This window comes from Pelodiscus sinensis, chromosome 17, assembly GCF_052426305.1.
Source record: "Pelodiscus sinensis isolate ZL-2025 chromosome 17, ASM5242630v1, whole genome shotgun sequence".
Taxonomy (NCBI): domain Eukaryota; kingdom Metazoa; phylum Chordata; order Testudines; family Trionychidae; genus Pelodiscus; species Pelodiscus sinensis.
In genome coordinates this window covers 24355100-24381864 of record NC_143068.1, presented here as the reverse complement: position 1 = coordinate 24381864, position 26765 = coordinate 24355100, and the positions used below count along the sequence as shown (strand labels likewise).

The window sequence follows — 26765 nt, the reverse complement described above, 5'->3', positions numbered from 1 at the left end:
CTTGCTGTTTTCCCCTTCCATATTCCTTGCATTCATCAATGCATAAAGAGCACAAAAGTCCTCTTTCTCCCACTTATATGCCCAGGCCTTACTCTCAGGCCCGATCCATACTAAGTTCAAGCCACACTGGGAAAACAATTTGAAAATGGATTGAACTTGACTCAGCTATGCCTTCAAATATGGTTTGGCCAGCCAGCGTAGATTGGACCAAACCATTTCAAAACCATACTGGAGCCTTACACTTGTGCAGTGTTGTGTCCAGACTGTATGGAACTCAGGCCCAGAATTCCCAGGAGCTTTGCCCAATGGGAAAATTCCCATTTTTGCAGCTGAAGGTCCTATATGTATCCCCGTATACTGTGGTATCACAAGGAAATTGTATGATTAACAAGAGGTAGCAATGATGTTAACATGAGTTACAGTGTAATTATATTTTCCACAGGAATTGACTCCTGGTTACTGTATTGTTGTTTATTGTAAGATCTCAAGGCTGCCATGGCAACTGTACTATTAACATATCACCCACTCTACTTGCTGTGTAATTTGAGAATTAATTACCTCAACACATTGTCTTCTGATTGTACCAGCTACACACCCCAGCCACTTATTTTCCATATGACATTTCTTTATTGGAATATGTTGACAAACTTGACAGTGCAGGACTCCATGGTCATGGCATCGTCTAAGCCCAACCTGAGCTTCCTGGCTAAGAGCTTTGTGCAGTTCATTTTTTAGTCCTGTGTTCTGGACTCTTTCATGCTGCACTGAATATTTTTTTTTTAAAAAAGTACCTTTGATCACTGCTACCAGAAACTCCTGAAGATGTCAGACATATTTCTCAATGAAATGACCCTGCAGTTTACACTTATCATCACCTATCACAGAGCACAGAACGGTACAGCCAGGACTCGGTGTCACAATACAAGGTCCTCTTTGATTTGAAGAGTGATTTTTAGTGTCCAGCAATCTTACATTGTGAATAGCAGGTAGACCAGTAAAAACTGGCTGTGTCATGAAAATATTATTTCAGATTTGCATGTCAATAATGTGCATATGTGAAGCTGGTAATCATGCATGTGATAAATTTGCATGTGCATTTGCCAAGTGTGCAGGTATATTAACAGTAATTGTGTGTATAAAATTGGGGTGCAGATGTTCACCTGCATAGTATGGCAACCAGGACCTTTTGCTGACTCTAAGCTGTTTTCTAATGAATCGTGTATATAATAAATGGACGTAGCTACATGATACATGGAAGGCAGTTCTCCCTGCACAGAAAAGCTGGAGGTATTGTTGTAGCTTGTTTTCAAAAACACTGAAAGAATAAGAGACTTTCAGGGTATTTCATTAGCTCTACCAGTATTAGTGCAGATACATATTCAAATGAAAAACTGGATTTTACCTTAAGTAAATTACTGCAATAATCCGTCCTTATTATGAGAGTATATGGAAAAGCAATCTGCTAACATGTCTCTTTTCATCCTGTAACAAGCCTGTGCCCAAAAGATCTCTGTTGCTTGCCTATGCTTAGTGAAATTAAGCCAAAATAACTTTGGGAAGTGAATTACTCTAAATTGAAATAAAATGTCTCTTTACTTTTGAATAACAGCATCTACACAGGCCCTTAATGTACTTTAAATTCTTGTCTTTAGTTGATTTGACTTTAAGTCCTGCATAGAAAAGTCCTTTGTAGGCTTTTCTATATCCTATACTGAGTTTATTCTCTTCTTCTGAGTGCTACGTGTGTAGATTTTGGTGGAGAATGTTCATGACCCAGCATTGTAAATAGCCACTGCCCTTTCATTCCACTGTTAATTCATTCTTTTTCTAAAACAGTTTTTAAGCCTGATATTAACATACAGTGCCAAAAAATTTGGGAAGGTCTGCATCAGAATTACATTCTTTAGGATTTGAGTATTTCTACAGACAGTTGCATTAGCAGCTCTGTTTCGGTAAGCCAGGCATACATTGTGATTTTCATGTAAAGGACAGTCCTTGTTTCTCTGTATTCAAGGTAGTTCTAAGAAACTCACAATGAATGGTTGCTAGTAACCAGCGTATACAATGTCTTCATGAGAAGTCACTTTCACTGTCTGTATCCAATAAATTCTTCCTTGTTTTCAGAGAGTTGTAGAAAGTAGATACATGAAGATTTGGGAGACGTTCTGGGTTCCGTACCTCTGGCAATCTTGTTGGTTCCTCACGCCTGAAAATAGATTTCTCATGTCAAATCAGTGGGCAAAAATTTTTACTTCATTAATCCGACTATAGTATCAGTAATTGTATCCAATGGTACATGGAAAACCATCCCTTTTATTGTACAGATTTGGCATCAGGCCAGATGCTTAAAACCATCAGTCACACAATTGTGTGTAAAATGCACATGTGATTGCACACCTACATTTGTATAGAAAATTGGCTTTCCAGGTCACTCTGCCCAATTTGCTTGTATAAGAGTGTGTTGGAGGGCTGGAGGGAGAGTTGTGGGTATAAATAGGTGAATCCACAAATTCAGCGGGAGTGGTAATGGGAATCGACTGACGGTTTAGCCCAACATGTCTCGTCCTGCAAAATAAAGTCACATACCACAAATTGATAGGTATTAGCAGAAACACCTAATAGGTATGGCATGAAGAGATGTATTCCTCCTTTTCCTCTGCCTTACCAGCTGCCTCCATTAGTCTCCAGCAGGCATCTGGTGTCCCTATACCCCACTTCCTTCACTTATTTCCACACCCATTTGGAACCTTGTTTTATACAATTGCACTAACCCTCTTTCCCATTTCTTTGTCCTCCTCCTTCTTCTGCTTCCCTTCCCCACTCCCCAGCACATATAACTTCTCAGCAGACGGCTTTCACAGTTCAACTGCCGGTGCAAACCTGTGCCTGGGCTCTGGAGTTCACGGGGGAGTTGACTGGATGAGGAAATTAGCATTCCGCTACCGGCGGGTGAAAGAGATGTACAATACCTACAAAAACAATGTAGGAGGTAAGTGTCTGCGGACTAGGACATGGCCCCTTTCATCTTTTAAAACAACCCCCCCTCATCAGGATAAACACTACAAGGTAAATGTAGTGAGCAGCATACTTACGGCACCTTGATCTTTGGAGAAGTGAACTGCTGGGCAAGTGTTTCAGCAAAATTCAGCTGCCTGATCCTTAAATTATAAGTCACGACAGAATAGCCTAGACACTCCAAAAACAAGAAGCAAACTAATTTGTTATGGGGAAGTGCAGTCTAATGGGTAGAGTAGGGAACTAGGAGTCAAGACTGCTCTTGTACCTTGTTCCCGTCTCTGACACATTGTAACATTGTAACAGGATGGGTAAATTGCAGCCTGTCCACACCAGAGTTTTCCCATGGGCTAATAACTACCTCACATGGATGTGTTGTGAGGCTTGGTTAGTTTTTGCCAAGTGCTCTGAGGTACTGTGAAAGGCATTTGAGATAACGGACCAAGCTACAAAATCTGGATCTAGATTTCATGCACCCTTCCCATAATCAGAAGTTGATCAGACAAGAGGTTCTGGTTCAGACTAGAGATATTAGATAGCGGTTAATTAGCTAATTGAGTTAGTGGATGGGGGAAGGGCAGTGTCTGCACTCACTCCCGACTCGTGCCGGGTTTCAATACAACCTCCTGCTGCCATTCGGTATTTTTAAAGGGAAGCCGGCAGGAGAGGACCCTGGCTGAATCCCTGGTCTTGGGTCTTAGAACAACCTCTCCTCCTCCCTTCCCTGCTGCTTTGCATTTTTAAAGGAAAGCAGGCAGGAGAGGGCACTGGTTGAATTCCAGGTCTCAGCACTCCTCCTGGCTTATCTTTAAAAATGCAAAGCGGCAGCTTGAGTTTGTGCTGAGGCCCAGCACCAGGGATTCAGCCAGCGTCCTCTCCTGTCGGCTTCCCTTTAAAAATGCATGGGGGGAGCGGGATGAACGAGTAGACAATAGTGCTACCCAATAAGCTTCTAGTCGACTCCTCCTTTACATCCTTAGTTCAGACCTATCTAATTAGCATGAAACGAAATATTACTGCTCCTAAGAGGGCTCTGTAGGCTTCTGTGTTCTCTGTGCTGTTCCCCTGTACATTAGAGGAGAAATCAGGCCCTGCTTCAAGAGCTTTACACACAGTATGCAGTGTCTACTCTAAATGCTGCTCAGAAATTATTGTAAGATTCTTGTGGGGGAGGTATTTTCTGTCCTGTATTGTATAGGGCCTAGTACACTCAGTACTCAAACAATAATGGCCTTGACATTAATTCCCTAGCCATGCAATGAACCTGGCAAAAGTTTACTAAAAAACCAAATATTTTTAAAATATGCATTTCACTCATGTTGATATTTGTGCACCTAATTAAAGGGCACCACATCTCCAAAGTCCTTGGATTCCTCAACAAACACAATTAAAACTAAATATCTTTGCGAAAAGAAAGCTGTGCGTCCCAATAAATTAGCACCAGAGCTGGTACAGAAAACATTACTTTCATTGTCTCCCCAAACATTCCATATATAGAATACACCCCCCCCTTTCAAACAGTCTAAAACCAAATATGTCTAGTCTCACACAGAAAGATGCATAGATGAGCTCTGGTGTATATGGGAGAAGGAAAATATTCCTGAGTCACAGTTCCCTATCCGACATCCCATCAAAATGATATCCCCGGACAATGGGAAGTTCTAGCCTCCTTGAACTCTTAGCATCCAGTTTAGCTCAGCTAGTTTCTGGTGGGGCTGGGATTTTGTCTGCACAACTGTCCCAGAGCTAGAACCAGAACAACCTGTAACCATGAATAATAATACTCCTAAAGGTATTTTAAACATTTGCCTTGTCTGTATGTAGTGGGAATAATGATTTTCCCATATATACTGGGAATAATGACCTTGTGAACAGATTTTCAGGGGGATTAATGACCAGCAGGACCCAACAGCCATCTGCTTCTGCTCAGACCTCTGTCCTCTCCGCACTGGTGCAGTTCTCAGGAAATGACTGGTGCCTTAACCATTATTGCTTAGTTTGTCCATAAGCTGTATGGGAAATTTCAGAGAAGTATTCTAAGTGAGCCAGGCAGAAACTGCAGAGCTGGAGCTGAGCTACTATTGTTGTGCAAAAAAATGTCAGTGCTAACTACCCCACCAGCAACTGTATTTCAAAGAAAGCCTCTCTCTACAACAGGCCCTTAGTCATGAAACACTTTGCACAGCAGCAGTCTAGAGGTCCAGCAGGTTGAAGAAGAGACCAGTGACAGATCAAAGCCCCTCAACTGTGAATTGTGCCGAAGAGACTGGGGTCAAGATGGGAGGGGGAATAGGGAAGTGGATGAATAGGAGTGAGACACTGGGGGCATTCAGGGCATCATCTGCTTTGAAGCAATGTCCAAAAAGAAAGGCTAGCAGGAGGTTCCAGAGGGAGAAAGGAAGGGAACTTGGGGCAGAGCCTTGGAAAACTCCGTAGCAGTGTGATCAGAAGGGATCTCCACCAGGAATGAAAGAGGAGCAGCTAAAGGATTCATACATGGCCAGAAGAGAGCAGGAGGCTCTTTGGTGTACTGTGTACTAAGCTGTGCAAGTCAGTCCCTTTTCAGGCAGCTATATATGATGTTGCTTAATTTCCATGCTTGCAGGTTTAATAGGCGCTCCTAAGAGAGAAACCTGGCTGCAGTTAAGAGCAGAACTGGAAGCTCTGACTGATCTTTGGCTCACTCACGCTCTCAAGGCTCTGAATTTGATACATTCCCGGTAAGAACAGCTTAAGGAATCACCTCCATATGAGATCCACGAGCTCTTTTGCTTCCCTTCTTTTCCTCCAAACAAACCATGGCACGTTTATAGGACTTTGCTGGCCAAATCTGTGGGAGGCCCATCTGCGCATGTTTTGTAGATTTGTATGATCTGGGATAGGGTAAGCTCAATCTGATACATAGAAAAATCAGTTGGTTTTCCTGCCCTGATGCTGGATACTCCATTTGTGGCATTCCAGGAAGGTACTAAACAGATTTGCAGGAGACCAGTAAGGGGAAATAGAATCCCAATTACTAGCCCTGACTTAGTTCACCCAAGGGATTAAGAGTAAATAATATTGGAGATTTACCACCATTTAAAGCACCTCAGTAGTTGGCTGTAATATGGATTGTAAGTCTTCATCTTTGGCACTGGATTGGTTTTTTTTTTAATTATTTCATTTCTCATAAATTAATAAAGAGATTGTACAAAAATCCTCACCTCTCATCATATAATCACCAACTTCTTTGGAGCTTTCTTGGGTGGCATCTGGCTCTCTGCTCCCAGCTCAGAAGCTAGCCGGAGAAAGGGACGCAGATTGCCTCATGCATTGCAATTCCAGCTAACCACTTTGTTTTCTAGGCCTAACTGTGTAAATGTATTGGTCACCACAACTCAGCTCATACCAGCTCTCGCTAAAGTGCTGCTATATGGCCTGGGCACAGTCTTCCCCATTGAAAACATCTATAGTGCAACAAAGACAGGTAAGAGCAATGCAACTAAGGCCTCATCTGAAGTGCAGTTGACTGTTTGTAACCAGGCAGTTGTCCTGGAGTCTGACCCACTTACAGTGAGAATAGGTAAACTGTGTTCCTGCAGCAGCTTTATTCACAACACAACCACATTACACTCCTGTGGGTGCCTCTGCATCTAACATACTGACTGCCCATGTTTGTATCAGTGCACTGTAGGAAGACTAAAGGGTAGCTCTTCCATAGTGCCTCAGTTAGTGATACTATGCCTAGGAAACATGCACACCCAGCAGCATCAGCAGGCTGTGGGCCTTATGTTCTGGGATGTCTGACCTCACAAACAACTGAGAGGCAGGAATTCTCATTAAACCTGTTACATAACCATGTCCAAAGGTCCTGATTAGACTGGAAGGCTGGAGTAGACAGGGAACTGGACCACTTACAGAAAAGCAACCATGAATTAAAATAGAAAAGCCATGGTTATTTGCCATGATTGCTAACAGATATTAATGATCTTGTTTGCTGACACAGACAGCTATACCTGGTTACAAACTTTGAATGTAGACAGGGCCTAAGGAAGGGAATGTGATGGTCTTTTGGTTCAGCCATTGAACTGAGAAACAGAAGATCCATGCTCAATTTCTGACTCTGCCACAGAATTGTTGTATGATCCTGGGCAGATCACAGAGGATGCGTAATAGTTGATGTTATTTTGACACATGATGTCAAAATAATGTCAAGCTGGAGGACTTCTTACTCTGACTCCTGTAACCTTCATTTTTATGAGGCATAAGGGAAGTGGGAGGAAGAATGCTCTACGTCAGACTTCCTGCTGTGTAGACAGCGCCAAAAGCCGAAATAAGCTATTTTGACGTAAGATAGGCAATTAACGTAGCTCAAGTTACATAGCTTATTTTGTCTTTAGGCCTGCTGGTAGACATACCCTTCGACTGTCTGTGGTTCAACTCCCCGATGTTAAATTCAGGCTCATAGTACTCACCAACCTCAGAGCAGAGCTGTACAGATTGTTTGAAAGGCTGAGAGGCTTGTGAGCACCAAAAAGAAATGCCTGTAAATAAAATAAAGAGAAGCTCTGAAAGGGTAGAATAGACTATTTAGTGTTGGAACTCAGTGCTAAGTTACATAACTATGAATTTCATGGACCACATCCATACCACATGAGCATACATGCCGTACGCACTGAACTCCTGCTCCTTTATACACCAGGTTCAATATAAAACCTATAATGGATTGTCTTGGGGGGAGACTTTTTTGATTGTTCCAAAGTCTTGGTCAGAAGTCTGGAGAAGGCATTCTTACTGTAGCCAGAAGTAAAGCTGCAGAGATTACAGGGAAACCAGGAAGGTCTAGTATTCTGAATATGTGGCTAAAAGCTAGGCACTCTCAAGATCTCCTTCCCTCTCTGCCAATGTGAACATGTTCATATCAATTACATTAAAACTTCTAACATTAAAAAAAAAGTTGGAGAATGGTGGCCTTAATCCCTGGGGGTACGTCTACACAGCAGGGCAAAATCGAATTAAGATACGTAAATTCAGCTATGTCAGTTGCATAACTGAAGTCGAAATAGCTTAATTCGGCTTCTGACGCTGTCTACACAGCAAGAAGTCGAAGGAAGAACACTCTTCCTTCGACTTCCCTTACTCCTCGTAAAATGCCAGTTACAGGAGTCAGAGTAAGAAGTCCTCCCGCTCAACATTATTTCAAAATAATGGCTTGCTATGTAGACGTGCATTTTGTTATTTTGAATTAATGTCATTTATTCCGATATAACGCTGCTGTGTAGATGTACCCTGTGGGTCCCTGCTTCCCTGTATGTAAGGAGGTGATAGTCACTCTCCACTTCCTAGGGTGCTGTGAAAATTGATGTTTTTAGTTTGCTTTGTAAATGTATATTAAGCATCATTAGTATATCATAGTGCCACATCAGGAATGACCAGATAGTCCTATTTGCTTTCCCTTTGTGAGTAAAAATATGGATAAGAATGTGAATTTCAGTTTCTCACAAGACCACATTACCATCTAGTCAAAAAGAACTATACAAGGCCAAATGTCCAAAAACCCCTAACCTCCTCCAGGGGCTGCATATCCCCCCTTCTTGCCCTTTTGTGATATTAATAATTATGTTTATATTGTAGTGAATAGATACCCTGATATTCCCTGGTGGCTAGCACCTCTTAGGTTCTTCCACTTCCCCAGAAAGACATATCTGTTCCACCCCAATAGCACTAGCTTGGAAAAAAGTTTAGAAGTGAAAAATGTTAGCAACAACAACAACAAAAATCCAACCAAAAACTGAGTTTCATTTTTTAAAAAGAGATAACATATTGAAAGTTTTCAGCTGAATACTTTTTGACAAACATGGAATAGTTTCTGCAGAAAACAATTACTTTTCATGAAGAATTCTGTACAGTAGAAAGCCCAGTTTTCTATCAAACAATTTATGAAAGACATGCTTTCTTGTACACTCCGCTGGTACGCAGTAGAAATTCCCTACCATGCTTTAATATAGTACTATAGGTTCAACCTCTCTAGTCTGGAACTCTCTCGTCTGGCAATATCCATGGTCCAGCATGATTTTAGTTAGCTGGATGTCCCATTTGTCATGGGTATAGCCACGTTTCCTTCAGTCCTATTTACTTTGTTTACAGCTACAATTCTCGGATCTCAGTGTTCTCTGCTGTTATTTAGCTCTAATTTACCCTTATATGTCTTCTAGGAGCCCACTAAGCAGTGGAAGTGTTGGTAATGCTACTAGACAATATTGACTTCCCATGGTTCAGCAAATTCTTTCATTCTTTCAATTCTGGCACTGGTCAGGTTCTGAGGGTGCCGTACTAGAGAGGTTCAACATGTAATATATGGATGTGCACTAAGGAACCTTAATGCATTCCAGCAGGGTTTATACGGACCAAATAATGCACAACATGTTATTGCACTGTAGAAATCACACCTGCTGTAGCTCACATTGTCCTTGTATAGACAAACCCTGAGATTCTCAGAAAAATTGCATGTCTCCAGCAGCAGGGCCATTAAAAAATTCAACAAATATCACAAGACTTGTGGTAAACATAACGGAATTGGCAACCACTATAAGATAAAGAAAGTGCACTGGTAGCTCGTGTAATGGCATCTCAGGAATGTTGAGAAGTTTTAATTTGATAACAAAATTAAAAATATAAATAAGCAAATGAAATCAGGTCTCACTCCAGCCCTGCTGCCCAGTTCTCTTAGGCCATGTCTTCACTCCAGGGAAGATCGATGCCGCCATGATTGATCTTCCAGAGTTCAATTTAGTAGGTCTCTAAATCGAAGTCAGAGGATGCTCCCATCAGTGGCTGGTACGCCTGCTCTTGTGAGGAGTAGAATCATAGAACCATAGAGTTGGAAAAGACCTCAGAAGGTCATCAAGTCAAGCCCACTGCCCTAGGCAGGACCAATCCCAACATTTGCTCCCATTGGCCTTCCACTGTGGGGATGTCGGGGAAACTTGAATTAAGGTACATCGATTCTAGTTACATAATTAACGTAGCTGGAGTTGTGTATCTTAATTCAACCTTCTCCTTTAGTATAGACCTGACCTTAGGCTTTGTCTACACTATGCAGCTTTTAGTGACACGATCATGTTGACACAGCCTTGCTGGTCCTGCTGACAATGTGTTGTTTACAGGAGCTCTTGCTGCAGAAAATTTTTTGTGTTTCAGGGGAAGAGGGGGAGTGTGTTTACACCTCTAAACGAAAAAAGTGTTATCCTTCAATTGTCAGTGTGGACATAGCCTAAAGATAACAAACACTTCTCTTTTGTTGCTCAGGGAAAGAGAGCTGTTTTGAACGGATAATGCAGAGGTTTGGAAGGAAAGCTGTATATGTTGTAATAGGAGATGGTGTTGAAGAGGAACAGGGGGCAAAAAAGGTACAGTTGTATGTACAATTCCGAGTTCTTCAAGTTTTCAATTCAATGGCTCTTTATGTAACTCAGCATTAAATGAAACTTCTCTCCCCCCCCCCCCCATGCTATTTTCAGCAAGGCTCTTTTCCCTGTTTGCAAATCCTCACAGCATCCTGAGCAATTTCCTACTGCAAATCCCACTTCCATAGCCCTGGCAACCATTGCAGCCTTTCAGATGGTCTCTTAGAAGCACTGCTAGTTTCTATTACATGTTTCAGGAACTGTTCCTAATTAATAAAGAGGGCATTAGACACATGACAAAAAACAAACCCTGATTGTGTGAGGTCAGCTGAAGCAAGCTTGGTGAATTCTGGAGTTTCGAATCCACTCTTCTAACTTCCAAACTTCAGCAGAATTTCTCAGGAGTGATTTATTACAACTTATTAATACTTAGTTCAGTTATGGAGGCTCATCTTGTTACAGTAAATACCAAGGAGACTAATAGTGAATGGCAGATTTTCTTTTATTATTTTATGGAGCCATTTGTGTTTTGGGACTTTTTTTTGCTTATTACAATTTTTTTTAAAACAGGGAGGCACATCAAATGCAAACAAAACAAAAATGGAGGGATCTTAAAGGGACACTATCAGGGACATTGAACCCAGAATTTTGAGAGTATTATATTGTCACAGGCATCCTAAAGAGAGGCCTGTGGAGCAAGTGTTTGTTCCATCACATGCCACTGTTTGGGACGGTCCAAGAAAACCACAGTTTGATTTTTAGGTGCCAATTAAGGCTTCCAGTTAGAGATTAATAGAACATTTTCAAATAGAGTTACCTAGACTTTTGTCTAGTTTCTAACAAATTAAAAAACAAATCAGTTTTGGATTCAAAGTTCAAAACATGTTGATTATCCACTTTTAAAATATTTGTGTGTCTCCTTTTCCTGCTTTCCACTGGCATCAGATGTCAACCTGCCCAAATATGGCATTCAGCATGGGCTCTTATGAGGTCTCCAGCCTACTAGGAAACACCCTTCTCATCATAAAGTCTTAGAGGAATGACAGTCACTAATGGTGCTGGTGGTGCAGTGGCTCTGAGCACTGGCTGCTGGTACAGTATGCCTCGGGATGGAGCACGCCCTTACAGAGACAGACATCTTCCGTTTCTGAAGAGCTGTGGTGGAGGAGAGGCGACTGAGTTGGAGCTGTGCTTGTACTGCAGGCTGCATCTCTCATGTGCTACTGATGCAGGGTGGTAGGCACCAATGAAGCGGCCGCAGTGTGGGGTAGGAAGACAGCTGAGCCAGAGGTGCCCTTACATACTCAGTGCCCTGTGTAGCTGCCCGTGTGAGCCATGCCTAACAGCTGCTATACTACTCCCCTCGCAGAGATGGTTTATATAGAACAGTGGATCCCAATCGCTGGTCTGTGGAGCGGTGCCAGTCCACAAACTGCTGGCTGCCCGGACCGCAGCGGCTGCCGGAGCTCACGTCGCAGCGGCTCAGCCCTGGCAGCCATGGTGGCTGAAGGGGAGGTGAGGCAGGAGGCACCTTCCTCCCTCCTTTCTCGTCCCTCCCTCCCCGATCCGTGCTTGGGAAGACACACTTGGGGAGGGAGGGGGCACGAAGTGGGAGGGAGCACGCACGCTACCAATGGCCGCCCTCCCTGCCTGCGTGGCCAATTTTGCCGACGGCAGAGCTGGGGCTGAGGCTGCGGCAGGAAGAGGTGGAGTGGGAGGCACCTCCATCCCCCCATCCCCTCAGTAATGGCGGCCAGCCAGGGTTCCATGCCCTCCCCTTCTATTTATGGGTGTGCACGACATGCTTGGGGAGGGAGGGGGCATGAAGGAGGAGTGTGCGTGCCGCCAACAGCCACTCCCCAACCGCATGGCAATAACTGCCACGCTCCCTAGGTGTGCAGCCTTGCTCTGAGGAGTGCAGGGGTGGGGTGGGGCAAAGGAGTGTTGAGTGAGGGCTGGTGAGGTCACGGGTCAAGAGGGTGTTGGCATGGGCTATAGGGGTCCAGAGTTAAAGGGTCAAAGGGCATGGGGTGTAGGGGTTGAGATCAAAGGGTGTTAGGCACTTGGGAACAAGGGGCTGGGTTGGGGCATAATGAATAAGCAAATATGCAACTAAAATATTACCCATCTGCCAAAAGTTTGTGAATGGGCTTGCTGGTCCTCGGCGTAAAACAGACTGAGAACCACTGCCATTGGGCGCTGCCAGTACTCGAGCTGTAGCCTCACTTTCCATTTAAAGCGTTGCTGTGGCAGCACTACTGCGGCTGCACGTTGAACTGTCAAATGTAGACAAAGCCTGAGACTCTTGTGCTCCGGGGCTGGCCTTCCTGTGTAACCCGGCTTCCCCTGGCTGGTTCCTAGGCTGAAACAACTGCCAGGCAAGGTTGGCCACACTGGGAGAACAGGCTCAGGGAAGAAGGGATCTTGGCAGGTGTAAGGCACCTGCTCTGTCCCCAGGGTCTCAACCCAATTCTGCCTTCAAGCAGCCAGGAAACCTTTTCCTCAAAAGCGTGTCAATTCCTGTCCAAAAAAAAAAAAAAAAACCCTCTGAAAATTAGCCAGATTCCTAGGTGCTAAGCTGGTTCCTTAAGGGTTAAGAATCCCTCCAAGAAAAACCCAAAATGCATGGACTGAAAGTGAAGTGATAATAGCCTGTTGCTTTTGACAGCCCTGCACTATACTTCAAAGGTAGTGGGTCAGTGCACATGACTGCATCAAAGGCTACCAGGCTCCCTAGCAGTATGAACAGCAGAAAGGTTCAGGAGCCTACTACAGGCAGGGTTTCAAGAGGCCTCTTGTTAGTGTCTCCTGGCTTAATCAACTCTCCCATTAGGAGAACACATTATTTGCTGGAGCTGTCACAGCCTTTGATTGATGACAATCATTAGTCAGGGCTGCTAGCTACGCACCTGACTTTATACAAAAAATGGGGCGGGGCAGAGAGCTTTTCACTGTTTTGCTGGCAGCACTGATAATATCTTAGTTTAATGGGTCGTTTTTCTGCACCTGTCCAACAAATGATAAATCTGCAAGAGCTGAACAGCAGGCGTGGCTGAGTGTCCGTGTTTTCCTCTCTTGAAAGAAAGAAAGAAAGATAGATAACTTAAGTGGAAGGGATTTTATATCCACCAAGGGTCTGAGAGACTGGGAGAGGAAATAACTTTTCCCCTCTAAAGTGAAATTGCAGAACAATACACTGTAGACACTTCAGATGCCCCTGTCTTTGCTTGCTGTGTGTAGTGTGAAGTGAGCAAACAAAGTGATAAAGAACTTCAAGGGAAGATTTGTTTGTTTACTGATGGATAGTCAACATAGCAGAGAGGAGCTGGAACTATATTTAAGTATAGAGTAGTATAAATAGTTATCCTGAAAAATGAGCATCTGCTGTCACTATGGTGTGGTAGGCAGGTAATACATCTGGGAAAGGATTCTCTTGTTTCAACTATTTAGTCTGTCTGGGAAATAAGAATGTGTATGTTAAGAAACCAGATTAAGGCTTTAGCCAGACACACGTTGTACTGATTAACCTATATGGGTGCAGTTAAAGTAGTATAGTCGCTCTAGTTTAGACGCAGTTAAACTTATTCCTTTATGGCAAGGGGAGTAAGCTAAAACAGTTAAGGCAGGGCTCATACTTAGAGTATGTCTACACTACAGCGTTATTTCGAATTAACTTAATTCGAAATAGTTAATTCGAATTAAGCTAATTCGAATTAACGCATCTACACACAAAAACTATTTTGAAATAGCATTTTGCTATTTCGAAATAGCACGTCCACAGTAAGTGGACCCTGAACCGAAGTTAAGGCTGGCCAGAACCAGTGCGGCAGGGCATCAGGTTAGGACATAGTGTGTGGGGCTGCTGCCTAAGGGTAACTGAGCTCCGTGCTTGAAAGGACCCTACCCCCACCCCGAACAGACAGTTCTTAGGGTTCCCCACTTGCTTGTCTACCTCGATGAGGGACAGCAAAGCAGTCCTGTCTTGGAGTGCCCTCAGTGTCCACCACAGCACTGGTCTACATGGAGCCGGAGCTGCCCCTGGGCATGCCGGTGCGTCTCGTGGGGTCGTTGCCATCAGCCCAGCTGCAGGCTGCATCGGGGGTTCCATCAGGGGGCTGTCAGGATCCAGGAGGCCCTGGGAGAGAGCCTCCACCCCGAGAAGCCCTCAGAGCCTCCCCGGTCCTCCCCACCTGGGGCTCGTGACCATTCCTCCCTCACGTCCTTCCACTTATCCCTCCCTAGCCCCCCTTCCTGATGTCAAACAAAAGACACGTATGTTCAAAAATAGAAACTGGGTTTATTGAACAAAACTGTCAGGGGGATGAACCTCTGGGGAGACTGGGAAAAGGAGGTGGGAGAGGGGAAAAGAGAGGGTAGGAGAGGAGAGGGGGAAATCTGGGAGGAGAGAGCTGGAAGGGGAAAGCAAGGGGAAGACGTGGGAGGGGAGGCTCAGGGTTAGGGGTCTCGCCAGACCAACTTGACTTTCATGCTAACCTGCGCCTGGGTTCGCATGTGGCCTTTGGTGGCCAGGCTGGCAGCTATCCTGACATAGATGGCTGCGTTCCTCCGTCTAGTGCGGAGATCATGGATGTTGGGGGCATCCCCCCCAAACCTGAATAAGGTCCATGATCTCCACCCTGGACCAGGAAGGCGCCCACCTGCTCCAGCCCCTGTCAGGCTCCTGAGAGCTGGCAGACTGCTCCTGGGGAGCGGTGGAGGGCTGGCTGCCAGTGGCTTGCTGGCTTATGTTTTGGGGCCCCTGGGTCAGGGGCCCCGGTGGCCACTGCTGGCTCTGGGCTGGCAGGCTTGGAGCTGGCACAGGCACTGTGGCCAGGGTCTACCCCTTTAATGACTCCTGGGCTGGGGGAGAGGAGAGTAAGTTTTCCTGGTTGTGCCCAGAGTGGCCACCAGGGTTCCCTGGGAAAGGCTGGAGGCCCCCTATTTCAAATTAAATGTCTACACAGCACTTAATTCAAAATAGCTATTTCGAATTTGGCGTTACTCCTCATAGAATGAGGTTTACCAAATTTAAATTAAGGGCTCCACTATTTCCAATTAAATTTTGAATTAAATTTGAAATAGCAGTTTGCATGGATAGACACTATTAAAGTTAATTCGAAATAACAGCTGTTATTTCAAATGAACTTTGCAGTGTAGACATACCCTATTAGAGAATAATCCAGCTTCTGACAAATGAGAGTCAGAGCTTCCTGAAGATGGGGTTATCCTGTACCATAGGCTGGGCACAAAAGACAGTTATTGATGTTCTTCGAGATGTGTTGCTCATGTCCATTCAACATAAGTGTGCGTGCTTGCCACATGCACCAGTGCCGGAAGATTTTCCCTTAACATCACCTGTACAGGAAACAGCTCAGTGGCATGCAAATGCTATGCTGATCCATTATTTCAGTTCCTATGTGCCTATGGATTTGCTCCGAGGCTTGTCTTTCATGCATTGTGAACAATAATTGATAAAAACCAATGGCTTTGTGGTGCATGCTTTTGATTATGTAAACAACTTCATTTTATTGCATAACTTCCTAATCAATGGAGAGGTGGCAACACAAAGGTGGTTTTTGTGGCGTGGAGCATGTCTTATTTATAGAAAAGGATTACAGAGCTATGTGGAGAATCTCAAAGCACTTATCTGTTGTGTTGCTAAGGCCAGTACTGCTATACATTTTAGAGATCAGGAAGAAGGAGCAAGATTTTGTTTTGAAGAACTTTCTTATCCTAGAAACATTCACATTAAATCCTGCAGGAAAATGGGAAGTAAAGGTTTTTTTGCATATAACAATAGGAAATCGTTGCAGGCATCCAGATACTTGCCCTGCTTCACTTGTTTCCTCCCATGCCGGACAGCATGAAAAAGTGCCTCTCAAACTCAGGAAGTTCCTAGCAATTTGCACTGTTTTCTGGTCTCTGCAGATTCTGCCAAATCCCCTCCCTCCCCCATCTTTTAATTTCTAAGATGATCCTTTGTCTCTGTAGCAATATTGTGAGTTGGTAGCTAAGGATGTAACTCATCCCATTTTTCAGGGGGCAAACTACAACAGATCTTTTATGTTTAAGAAATATATTTTGGTTTCATTCCAGCACAACATGCCATTTTGGAGAATCTCCTGTCATGCTGACCTGGAGGCTCTCAGGCACGCTCTAGAACTTGAATACTTGTAGCAGACCCCAACATCTCAGTGCTGGGCAAGCATCACTCCGAGAGACATCAGCTCAACTTATTCTTTGGTATTTTATATAATTGATCTTACAACAACTGCAATCGTCTTTCTTCAAGGGGAACCTTTAAGAGTCTGCATCAGGAAATCAGTGTATCAAATCCTTCTTCCATTGGGTGGAGAGAAAAACCTCCTGATCACTCAATGGGGATCCTTCAGTTTTATGGCTAAAATGGATTTTTAGAGCTGAAACTGGACTCTTGACTGTTTTATTGCCACGTGAATGACTTTGAAGCACACAAAAGACTTAAGGTCCTGGTTCTACTTGTCAGTTTTCTTGCTTTGAAAAAGAGAGAAAGGACACAGCATGGAATTTTGGGCATCACTGGACTCTTCATTACATCATGTGGGACTTCCTGAAAATAAGAGTGAAATAGTTGGGGGTTTTGTATTTTTTTTTAATTTATGAACTAATCTCATTACTCTGGTATTAAGCGCTGTACCTGTGTTGCTATCTTCTTTTGGGGGGAGGGTAAGGGGTCCTACAATTCTAATTTAATAGTTCTTTTCTCCACGAGAAACTGTGGACAATCATATTGTGTACATTATTAATGAGATCTTTGGGAACTGTTGGTAAGAATTATAGCTATGTTTTTTAAACGTGATTTAGATGGTATGTGAACTGTGCATGTGTCTAAACTGTGCCTTATGCTGCCATCTTCTTTTTGGCAGGTGGGGAGAAGTAGCTTGTGATGAATGAAAGGCATTAAATAAAACTACGTTTACATTTTTGGGGAGTAGAACACCCGCCTGCTCTTCTTTCCATGCATTTGCTTGATCTAGCAGATGTGTGGAATTCTTGCTTCCCCTGTGAGCTAGAGATGGACTAGGAAAACTTAGATTAGAGATGCCAAGTTTACAGTCTATGGGCGCTCTCTTTGATGGCATGGTAATGAGCAAAGATAATCACCAAAGTGTGTTAAGTACCAGCAAATTTGGCCAACAAACAACTTCTGTTCAACTATTAAGGGAAGCAAATATTACAATCCGACACATTTATTTATGTCATTTATTTATGTAAATAAATGCATATGCAAATTAGATTCAGCCTACAAGCTCCTGCTGAGCTGCCTTGGCAACCATTGTCAGTGTCAAACGTTTTGGCTCCCTCTGCTTGAATAAATCTCTAATTCTCAATACAGATTTTATTATTGTTTCGATTACAGTAGTACCTCGAAAGACCAAAGATCAGGACCTCTGTACAAACAAGTGACAAGTGAAAGAGCCCCAGCTCTAGAGAGGCTACAATCTACTTGTCATATGGGATGCCACTAGTGTGCAAAACAAAGAAATGGAGTGGATGTTGGTTGCAAGGAGATTGTAACAATAAAACAAAGTTTAGCACATCAGCAGAAATCAGAGTTTGCCCCTTGCCTACCCAATACCAGATGGGAGTAATTTGTATGTTTCACAGCAGAGGAAGGTTTAGAGGAAGGATGCATGGGAGATGATTAAATGGCCATATCCTCAAAAGAGAAACAGTATAACAGAATGTATTGGCCTCATTATCAATGCAGCATATTTACTGTTTGCACACAGGTGTGAAGTTAAATAGGTTTTAAAGATACAACAGTTGTAGCTACACAGCCTGAGAATTTCAAAACATCCACTTCAGGAAATAAAGATCCATTGCCAGCTTTGAGGGCGGGAGTTCCTGCAGGGTGAGTGTGGAGTACTGACCACAGAATAATTTAATCTCAGCATCTGGCTCAAAAGTTTCAGCCATGCATGCAGCATCTGCAAAGTATGTTATCCACACTGGCTTACAGCAGGCAGCAGATAAAAAAAGTCTGTTTCAGGTCCGGGCAAGGCACAAAACAAAACAAAGTATGATTCTCCAGCAGAGGAGTCACTGGTTCTATGGGCTTCTGAGAGAGGGAGTCTAGGACAAAGCAAAGTCTTTCTGCACTGTTTGGCCAGCACAATGATTAAATTTGGCTGCAAAACTAGCACAAGAAACCAGAGAAATTAGGGGAAGGGGGAAATGTGAATGACAAACAGGCTCCAATGAGATAATACAAGTGTGAATAAAACCTCCAAAAGGCAGTGGCTCTGGGGAATTGTAGGCCACTAACAGTGAAGCTGCAGCTTTCAGGAACTTGCCAATCAACTGTTTCTCATGGAATTCTGAGGCATTGGCTGGCTCATTTTACCCAATAGCACATTCTTTCTGAAGCAAGTTAAAGACTTTGCTTTCGGAACATGTTCGGACATTCTCTGGCTCACTTACGTGCTTGTGGTTTTCCTTCACTTCACTCTCCCTCTCCCCCCACCCCAGCTCAACAGAGTTATAGGATTTAGCTTCTCTCATGTTAATACACACACCCTTGCTCTCCCCCGTGTAGGGCCCATATTCATCTCTCCTATGACTCTGTAACATTTACTGACATGCCAACAAGAACATTGTTATTTCACAGACCTGGCATGCCACCAGGAAGAAGTGTCCCCTTCTCACTAAAAAGAGTGGCTTCAGCTTTCCCTGTCTCAGGGAATCTAGGTTTAGTTCTGCAAATAGCTGGTTACCTGCAAATACGTATCAGTCCTAGGTTAGCAGCTGGGAATGCCCGTATCCAGGCATATGCCAGACTATTCTGTGTAACCATATTTTAAAATATTTTGAAATATTATGGTGCAGCTTGACAGTCCTTTCTATACTATACCAACAACCAGGTTGGGGTAGCCATAAGGTGACCAGATCCTGTAAGCCACCTCTGAGTTCCAGGTGAGCAAACTGAGCCTTGCCTGACATACTGATGACATTATTAATATAATCACAGCCTCTCCACTTCCTGAGGGTCAACATTTCTCCCTCTGAACTGATCCCACAGGCTTTTTTATTCTTGTTTTAAGTAAAAACAAGACAGAGATATGTCCTATATGGTAGATTATATTATGGCCTCTTGGGACTTGAATGGGACTATAAGAGTTGCAGTGTTACTGCCACTGACTTGTCAACACTTCAGTGAGCAAAATATATTTCCAAACAGAGAAAAACAAGCTGCACTAAGCTTTGGCTTGTTTCATCATTGGCTTGCATTTCCAGAGAATCCTTTGTTCTATTATTGGCTGTCTGCCTGTTACTGTGTAGCACTGTATTTAGAATAATTTGTATCTTCCCATCTAGTATTGATTAATTGTTTTCATAGTGACCTTCGTTCCATAGCACAAGCTTGAAAAGAACTTTCTCCTTTAAAGTCCTCTTGTAAGGGGAGTAGAGAACCCCTTTTCAAATGTCAGTCACTAAATTAAGTTCATGCATCTGATGAAGTGAGCTCCAGCCCACAAAAGCTTATACCCAAATAAATGTGTTAGTCTTTAAGGTGCCACAGGTCTCTTCATTATTTTTATGATATTTAAACAGTCTATCAGGCTTATTGTAGTTGTGATAGCACAATTTATAGTTAAGATACTAGTAGATTTACCCAGCATTGCCTCGGTTCTTCATAGAATCATAGAACCATACAGCTGGAAGAGACCTAAGAAGCCCATTAAGTACAGGCCCCTGCCCAAGGCAGGACCAATCCCAAATTAAAACAACTCAGCCAGGACTTTGTCAAGCCGAGACTTAAACACCTCTAGGAATGGAGACTCCACCACCTCCCTAGGTAACCCATTCCAGTGCTTTACCACCCTCCTAGTGAAATAGTTTTTCCTAATATCCAACCTGGACCTCTCCCACTGCAACTTGAGACCATTGCTCCTTGTTCTGCCATCCATCACTACTGTGAACAGCCTTTCTCCATCCTCTTTGGAACCTCCCTTAAGGAAGTTGAAGGCTGCTATCAAATCCCCCCTCACTCGTCTCTTCTGCAGACTAAATAGACCCAACTCGCTCAGCCTCTCCTCATAGGTCATATGCTCCAGCCCCCTAATCATTTGGTCACCCTCCGCTGGACCCTCTCCTATGCGTCCACATCCTTCCTGTAATTGGGCCCAGAACTGGACACAATACTCCTCACCAGAGCCGAATAAAGAGGAATAATCACATCTCTGGATCTACTGGCAATGCTCTTCTTAATGCAACTTAATATGCCATTAGCCTTCTTGGCTACAAGAGCACACTGTTGACTCATATCCAGCTTCTCATCCACTGTAATCCCCAAGTCCTTTTCTGAAGAACTGCTACTTAGCCATTCAGTCCCCAGCCTGTAACAATGCTTGGGACTCTTCCGTCCCAAGTGCAGGACTCTACACTTGTCTTTGTTGAACCTCATCAGATTTCTTGTGGTCCAATCCTCCAATTTGTCTAAGTCACTCTGGACTCTATCCCTGCCCTCCAGCGTATCTACCTCTCCCCCTAGCTTAGTGTCATCTGCAAACTTGCTGAGAGTGCAATCCATCCCCTCATTCAGGTCATTAATAAAGATGTTGAACAAAACCAGTCCCAGAACCGAACCTTGGGTTCGGCAAGAAACCAACCACCATCCTGACATCGAGCCATTGATCACTACCCATTGAGCCTGACCTTCCAGCCAGCTTTCTATCCATCTTACTGTCTATTTACCCAATTCACATTCCCTTAACTTGCTGGCAGGGGGTTGGCAATGTGGGGTAGGAGTCAGGGCAGGGTCTTGGGGATGGGGCAGAGGGAGTTCAGGAGGTAGGGGGGTGAGAGTGAGGGTTGGGGGTGAAGAGGGGCTCAGGGTAGGGATTCCCATCCCACATGGGCCTCTTCTCTCTCTTCCCAGTTCCCTCCAGTTGCCAGGGGCATTTTCTTAGTGTTTTCTCCCCCCAGCCACCAGGGACATTTTCTCTCCCTCTGGCACTGCAGAAAAGGGCCAGGAGCGGGGAAAAGGGCTTGCAACAGGGGGGCTACTCACTCAGTAAGCTGACAGGCAAAATGGCAGAGTCCCACCCATGCTGGCCACTCCTGTGGTGGTACAGCTGCCCCCAGTGGCCACGTTCATATTGCATCCTCCAAACATCAGTCCTCCCTTTGTATATGATGGGAAAAAGTCCTTTTCCAAAGGCCTCCGGGTGTCCTAACACAACTAACCCTGACTTTAGGATAAGTTAGGAGAAGAGGAAGCTGCATACCAAATTTGATGGTCCTAGCTCTTATAATTTAGGAAGAGTTCTTGAACAAATGGACTTGCAAACAGATGTACTCTAGAACACTGTAGTATCTCTCTATATATTTTAGAGGTACAGGCAGTCCCCGAGTTACGTGGATCCGACTTATGTCGGATCCGCAGTTACGAACGGGGCCCTCCCTCTCCCTGGTCTCCAGCAGACCAGGGAGAGGAAGCAAAGCGGCGGAAAACACGGACAGCGGACAGCCCAGACGCGACTTTCCTCTGCTTTGCTCCCCGTCCCCCCCGTCCCCGCGTCTGGGCTGTCCGCTGCCTGCGTGTTCCGCTGCTTTGCTCCCCGTCCCCCTGGTCTGCAGACCAGGGGGACGGGGAGCAAAGCAGAGCAAAGCCACAGAGCCCGAGGGCAGCAGGACAGCCACAGCACGTCTGGGCTGTCCTGCTGGCCCCGTGCTCCGCGGCTTTGCTCCGGACACCTGCGGTACAGCAGCTGGGGCGCTGCCGGTTGGTCCCGTAGCGCCGCTCTGGGCACTACTGGACCAACCCGGCAGCACCCCAGCTGCTCTGCCCCAGGCGTCCTGATTCAGCCACTGCTGGGTCAGTTTCAGCAGCGGCTGAATCAGGACGCCTGGGGCAGAGCAGCTTGAGTGCTGCTGGGTTGGTCCAGTAGCGCCGAGGAGCGGCGGCACTACTGGACCAACCCAGCAGCACCCCAGCTGCTCTGCCCCAGGCATCCCCAAGTCAGCCACTGCTGAAACTGACCAGTGGCTGACTACAGGAAGCACCTGCCCCGGGCTTCCTGGAATCAGCCGCTGATCAGTTTCAGCAGCAGCTGACTTGGGGATGCCTGGGGTTCTTAAGTTGAATCTGTATGTAAGTCAGAACTGGCGTCCAGATTCAGCCGCTGTTGAAACTGATCAGTTTCAGCAGCGGCTGAATCTGGACGCCAGTTCCGACTTACATACAGATTCAATTTAAGAACAAACCTACAGTCCCTATCTTGTACGTAACCCGGGGACTGCCTGTAGTCTGTCGGACTTAAAAATGCTTACAGCAATGGGCCCTAACACAGAAATAAGTGTTTGTAAGCAAATAACAACCATGGGTGATGCAAAGCAGCAGGCCCATTACTTCAAGCCTCATTAAGCTTCTCGGAGTTCTTGAGAAGAAAACTCTGTCCAGTTCAAACTTGTATTATATGATGCTACTGCAATTAAGGGCAATAATTCATCTGTTGCATAGTTTGAGTGGGATGAAGGTTGTAAATGCTGATTTATTGTAGATGCTTTGCTGAATCTGTTACCTATCAGAGCAGTAAGGTGCTGCAGGGCTATAACAGACTTTGGAAACACAGTAATTAAAATTAAATAAATTAATTTTGACAGATATGTTACAGTTTGTAATCTGAAGAGGCAGATTGCTAGGGGTGGATTAATTCTCTTTACTGTGCTATAAGAGTGCTAAAGTATTATTAGTACTTTCCTTCCTTTCTCTTATAATTTATGCCTCTATCACCCAATCTTTTTTCTGTCTACTGGTCCTTTCTTAAGGATATGTCTACACTACAGGACAAGGTCAAATTAAGATATGCAACTTCAGTTATGTTAATTGTGTAGCTGAAGTCGAAGTACCTTAACTCGACTTCTGGTGCTGTCCACACGGCAGGAATTCGAAGGGAGAACACTCTTCCTTCAATTTCCCTTACTCCTTGTGGAAGCAGGACTACCAGCATTGACTGGAGTGCCCCTCTCAATTCGAATTAGCTATCATAACTAGACCTGCTAATTCGAACCCTGGAAGATTGGGAGGTTCGATCTTCTCCGTAGTGTAGACATACCCTTACTTAATTGTTCTTATGTCCACATTCTACAGGCTCCAATGAAACCAAGATTTCATCCTTGTAGTCACTGGCAAAACTTTTGTTAACTTCAATAGGGTGCAGGTCTTTATTTCAGGTATTCAACATACAGGGACATCATACAAAAGAGTCATTACACTAATTGTGCCCAGGCTTTCACTACAATTAATGAATTACATAAGAGATCCCTTCATTATCATTGCTTTTCTTTTTGTTCAACTGCATGCCATGACTCTAAACATGAATTGTGTATGGAAGGACGCTGTGTAAACGAATATAAAAAAGAACAAGCCTGGTCAATTGTTACCTTTTCCTGCTGAATATTTTCTTTGGGAAAAATGAACAAGAGTAGCGGATGCAATTGTGGCACATCTGTTACCTTCAATGATGGAGACTGCCAGTTAGACTCATTAGGAGTTGGGGGAGACATCAGTAACAGGCCCAACTGTCTCCAATAGGAAGCATCATCTTGTCTTCAGAATTATGGATGATAAAAGTGCCAGAGCTGTAGTGGGATACTCAGCTCAGCATGGCCCCAGACAAACCTGGTGTCCATGTGGGTTCCAAGAGCTTTGTTTCAGGTACTTTTTCTATTGGCTGGAGGAGGGGAACCACAAGCAGAAAAGCCTGGGTTCCCCACTTCCTTGCAAACATTGCCTTTGGTTACAGTGTGATTCCAGCACAAAACATTTCTTCTCCAGGATTTTCCCTGCTCTTCCTTTTGCCCATACCATCAAAAATAGAGTGCACAATAGAGAGACCCTACAAAGTTCCACCCTGGCTTTCGTATTAGTTTCTTATTGTATTCCCCTTCTTGTCTTTTTTTTTTCTTCAACTGGTGACAGGTCCCCTCCATCACCTTTGTTTTCTTTTCTATTCTTTTGCACCCGTTTGTTGCTTATACACAGAGGCTACGTCTACACTATGAGTTTTCTTGGCAAAAAATATGCTAATGAGGGACTCATTTGCATGAGTTTTCATTTGCATATTTTCTGCCGATCCATTTTTTCACTAGGGTTTTTGTGCAAAAACAAGCAGTGTGGATGTTTTCTTTTTGCACAAAACCCCCTTTTCCCACAAGATTGGTAAACCTCTTTTTTTGCGGCATAAGGATCTTGCAAGAAATGAGGTTTTTGAGCAAAAAGAAAATGTCCACACTGCGGCTGTGTCTACACTGGTGCAATCTTGCGCAAAAGTGGCTGCTCTTGTGCAAAAACTTGCTGCCTGTTTACACTGGCCATGTGTTCTTGCGCAAGTAAACTGACGTTTTAATGTATGAAATTAGGGCTTCTTGCACCAGAACTCTGACGCTCCCACTCAGGAATAAGCCCTTTTGCGCAACTGTTCTTGTAGAAGAGGCCAGTGTAGACAGGCAACATGAATTTCTTGCGCAAAAGAGCCCTATGGTTAAAACAGCCATCAGATCTTTCTTGCGCAAGAGAGTGTCTATACTGGCAAGGATGCTCTTGTGCAAAAGCACATCTCTTGCACAAAAGCACATGCCAGTGTAGACGCTCTCTTGTGCAGCTACTTTAATGCAAGAACTCTTGCGCTAAAGAGTTTTTGCGCAAGATCATGCCAGTGTAGCCGTAGCCTGCTTGTTTTTGCACAAAAACCTTAGCGAAAAAACGGATCAGCAGAAAATATGCAAATGAGATAGCGACTCATGCAAATGAGTCCCTCATTAGCATATTTTTTGCCAAGAAAATTCGTAGTGTAGACATAGCCAGAACGACCTCCTAACCCCAACACCAAAAAGCCTCCAAATCTCTTACTAAAATCTCCTTTAAAGAGTCACTTCTGTGAACTTCACAAATACACAATAGTAATAGAAATATAATCCTGTCTTTTGTTTCACTCAAATGCACAGAACAGCTAGTTTTCCTAAACTGACATCATCCTCAGGGGTTGCCAATACATCTTCATTTAACTACATCTTTTAAGCAGCAAATAAGCACTTTGGGTACCATATTATGCCAAGCAAATGTACTTGAATTGTATATAAATTGGACAATACACACCAAAACAAGAAATCTCTCTCTATATATACTTTTTTTTCCCCTGTGGGATGATGGAGAGTGATGTCATCATGTCAGCAGCATCCTCATATAACTGCCCACCTCCACCTCTGTCCTCAGGTGCTTGTTGTGGCCACCCTCGGTGCTGTCCCCTCCAGGCATGGGCTGCTCCAGCTCTAGCTCCCACTTCACGCCCTGGGGGGGCTGCGCTGCTGGGGAGGAGCTGCTGGGGTTGGGTCCCCTCTGGCATCTGAGCCTGTCCTTGCCCAGGGCCATGCTGGATCCTCTCCACAATCCAAATCCAACCCCTCCTCATCCCTTCCACCTAGACCCCATATTCCCCCCCCCCCAGCCTGTTCCTGCCCCCTTTCCTCTGGGCCAGACACCTACCCCCAGAGAGAGGGGGGATGGTGAGCGTAGTGAGCAGGGGGCACAGCCCCTTAGGCTGTGTCTAGAGTGGCATGATTTTGTGCAAAAGCAAATGCTTTTGCGCAAAATCTTGCCACCTGTCTACACTGGCAGAGAGTAGTAGTGCAAGAACACTGACTTTGTAATGTGCAAAATCAGTGGTTCTTGCGCAAATATTTTGACGCTCCCGCTCAGGGATAAGCCCTCTTGCGCAAGAGGCCAGTGTAGACAGGCAACGTTAATTTCTTGCGCAAGAAAGCCTGATGGCTAAAATGGCCATCGGAGCTTTCTTGCGCAAGAGAGCGTCTACATTGGCACGGATGCTTTTGCACAAAGGCACATGCCAGTATAGACACTCTCTTGCGCAAATACTTTTAACGGAAAAACTTTTCCCTTAAAAGTATGTGCACAAAATCATGCCAGGCTAGACGCAGCCCTCGTGTTCGATAAACGCGCTGCCCACAAGCCGCTCGTCATGCAATGAAAATGTAATCCCGAGCTGAACCCGCTCTGCTTTCATTATGTGAAACCAAACCATGGCTCATCACCAGCATGTGACTAATCTGTACAGGCTGGTAAGTCAGAGCACGGCTGCTATACACAATTGTTCCTTTTGCGATTACTAAGGGTTTGCAAAAAAAAAAGGGGGGGGGGCAAAGGCAGCCCCCTAGGCTTACCCCAGGGATGCTAGACTGAGGCCTTCCAGCTCTAGCGCGGAGGTTTCTGGGGGGGGGGGGGGCGGCACTACTGTACGTCACAGCAACTTAGTTCCCACATTTAACCACATGATGGCAACAAATCTCCATCGTTCACCCTGC

General features: G+C 44.6%; 1 protein-coding gene and 1 long non-coding RNA gene across 11 annotated transcripts in view; one reads left to right on the top strand and one right to left on the bottom strand.

Annotated features, from left to right (window-relative positions):
• Positions 1-17376, top strand: part of EYA2 (EYA transcriptional coactivator and phosphatase 2) — a 171919-nt gene extending 154543 nt beyond the window's left edge. For all 8 annotated transcript variants that reach the window (XM_075901580.2, XM_075901583.2, XM_075901575.2 and 5 more), the window contains 5 exons: positions 2829-2989; positions 5621-5735; positions 6360-6481; positions 10303-10403; positions 16497-17376. In XM_075901580.2, the coding sequence (XP_075757695.2) occupies positions 2829-2989; positions 5621-5735; positions 6360-6481; positions 10303-10403; positions 16497-16577 (580 nt within the window). In that variant the 3' untranslated portion in view covers positions 16578-17376. The remainder of the gene's footprint in view (positions 1-2828; positions 2990-5620; positions 5736-6359; positions 6482-10302; positions 10404-16496) is intronic.
• Positions 1575-10306, bottom strand: LOC102445013 (uncharacterized). 3 transcript variants are annotated; one of them, XR_016347043.1, is made up of 6 exons: positions 7470-10306; positions 6219-6292; positions 3093-3193; positions 2772-2969; positions 2402-2565; positions 1575-2206 (listed from the first exon to the last, which is right to left on the bottom strand). It is a non-coding gene; the product is annotated as an uncharacterized LOC102445013 (long non-coding RNA). The 3 variants fall into 3 exon arrangements; XR_012896585.2 differs by lacking the exon at positions 6219-6292; XR_016347042.1 differs by lacking the exons at positions 6219-6292; positions 7470-10306 and having other exon boundaries at positions 3093-5625.
• Positions 17377-26765: the final 9389 nt, after the last annotated feature.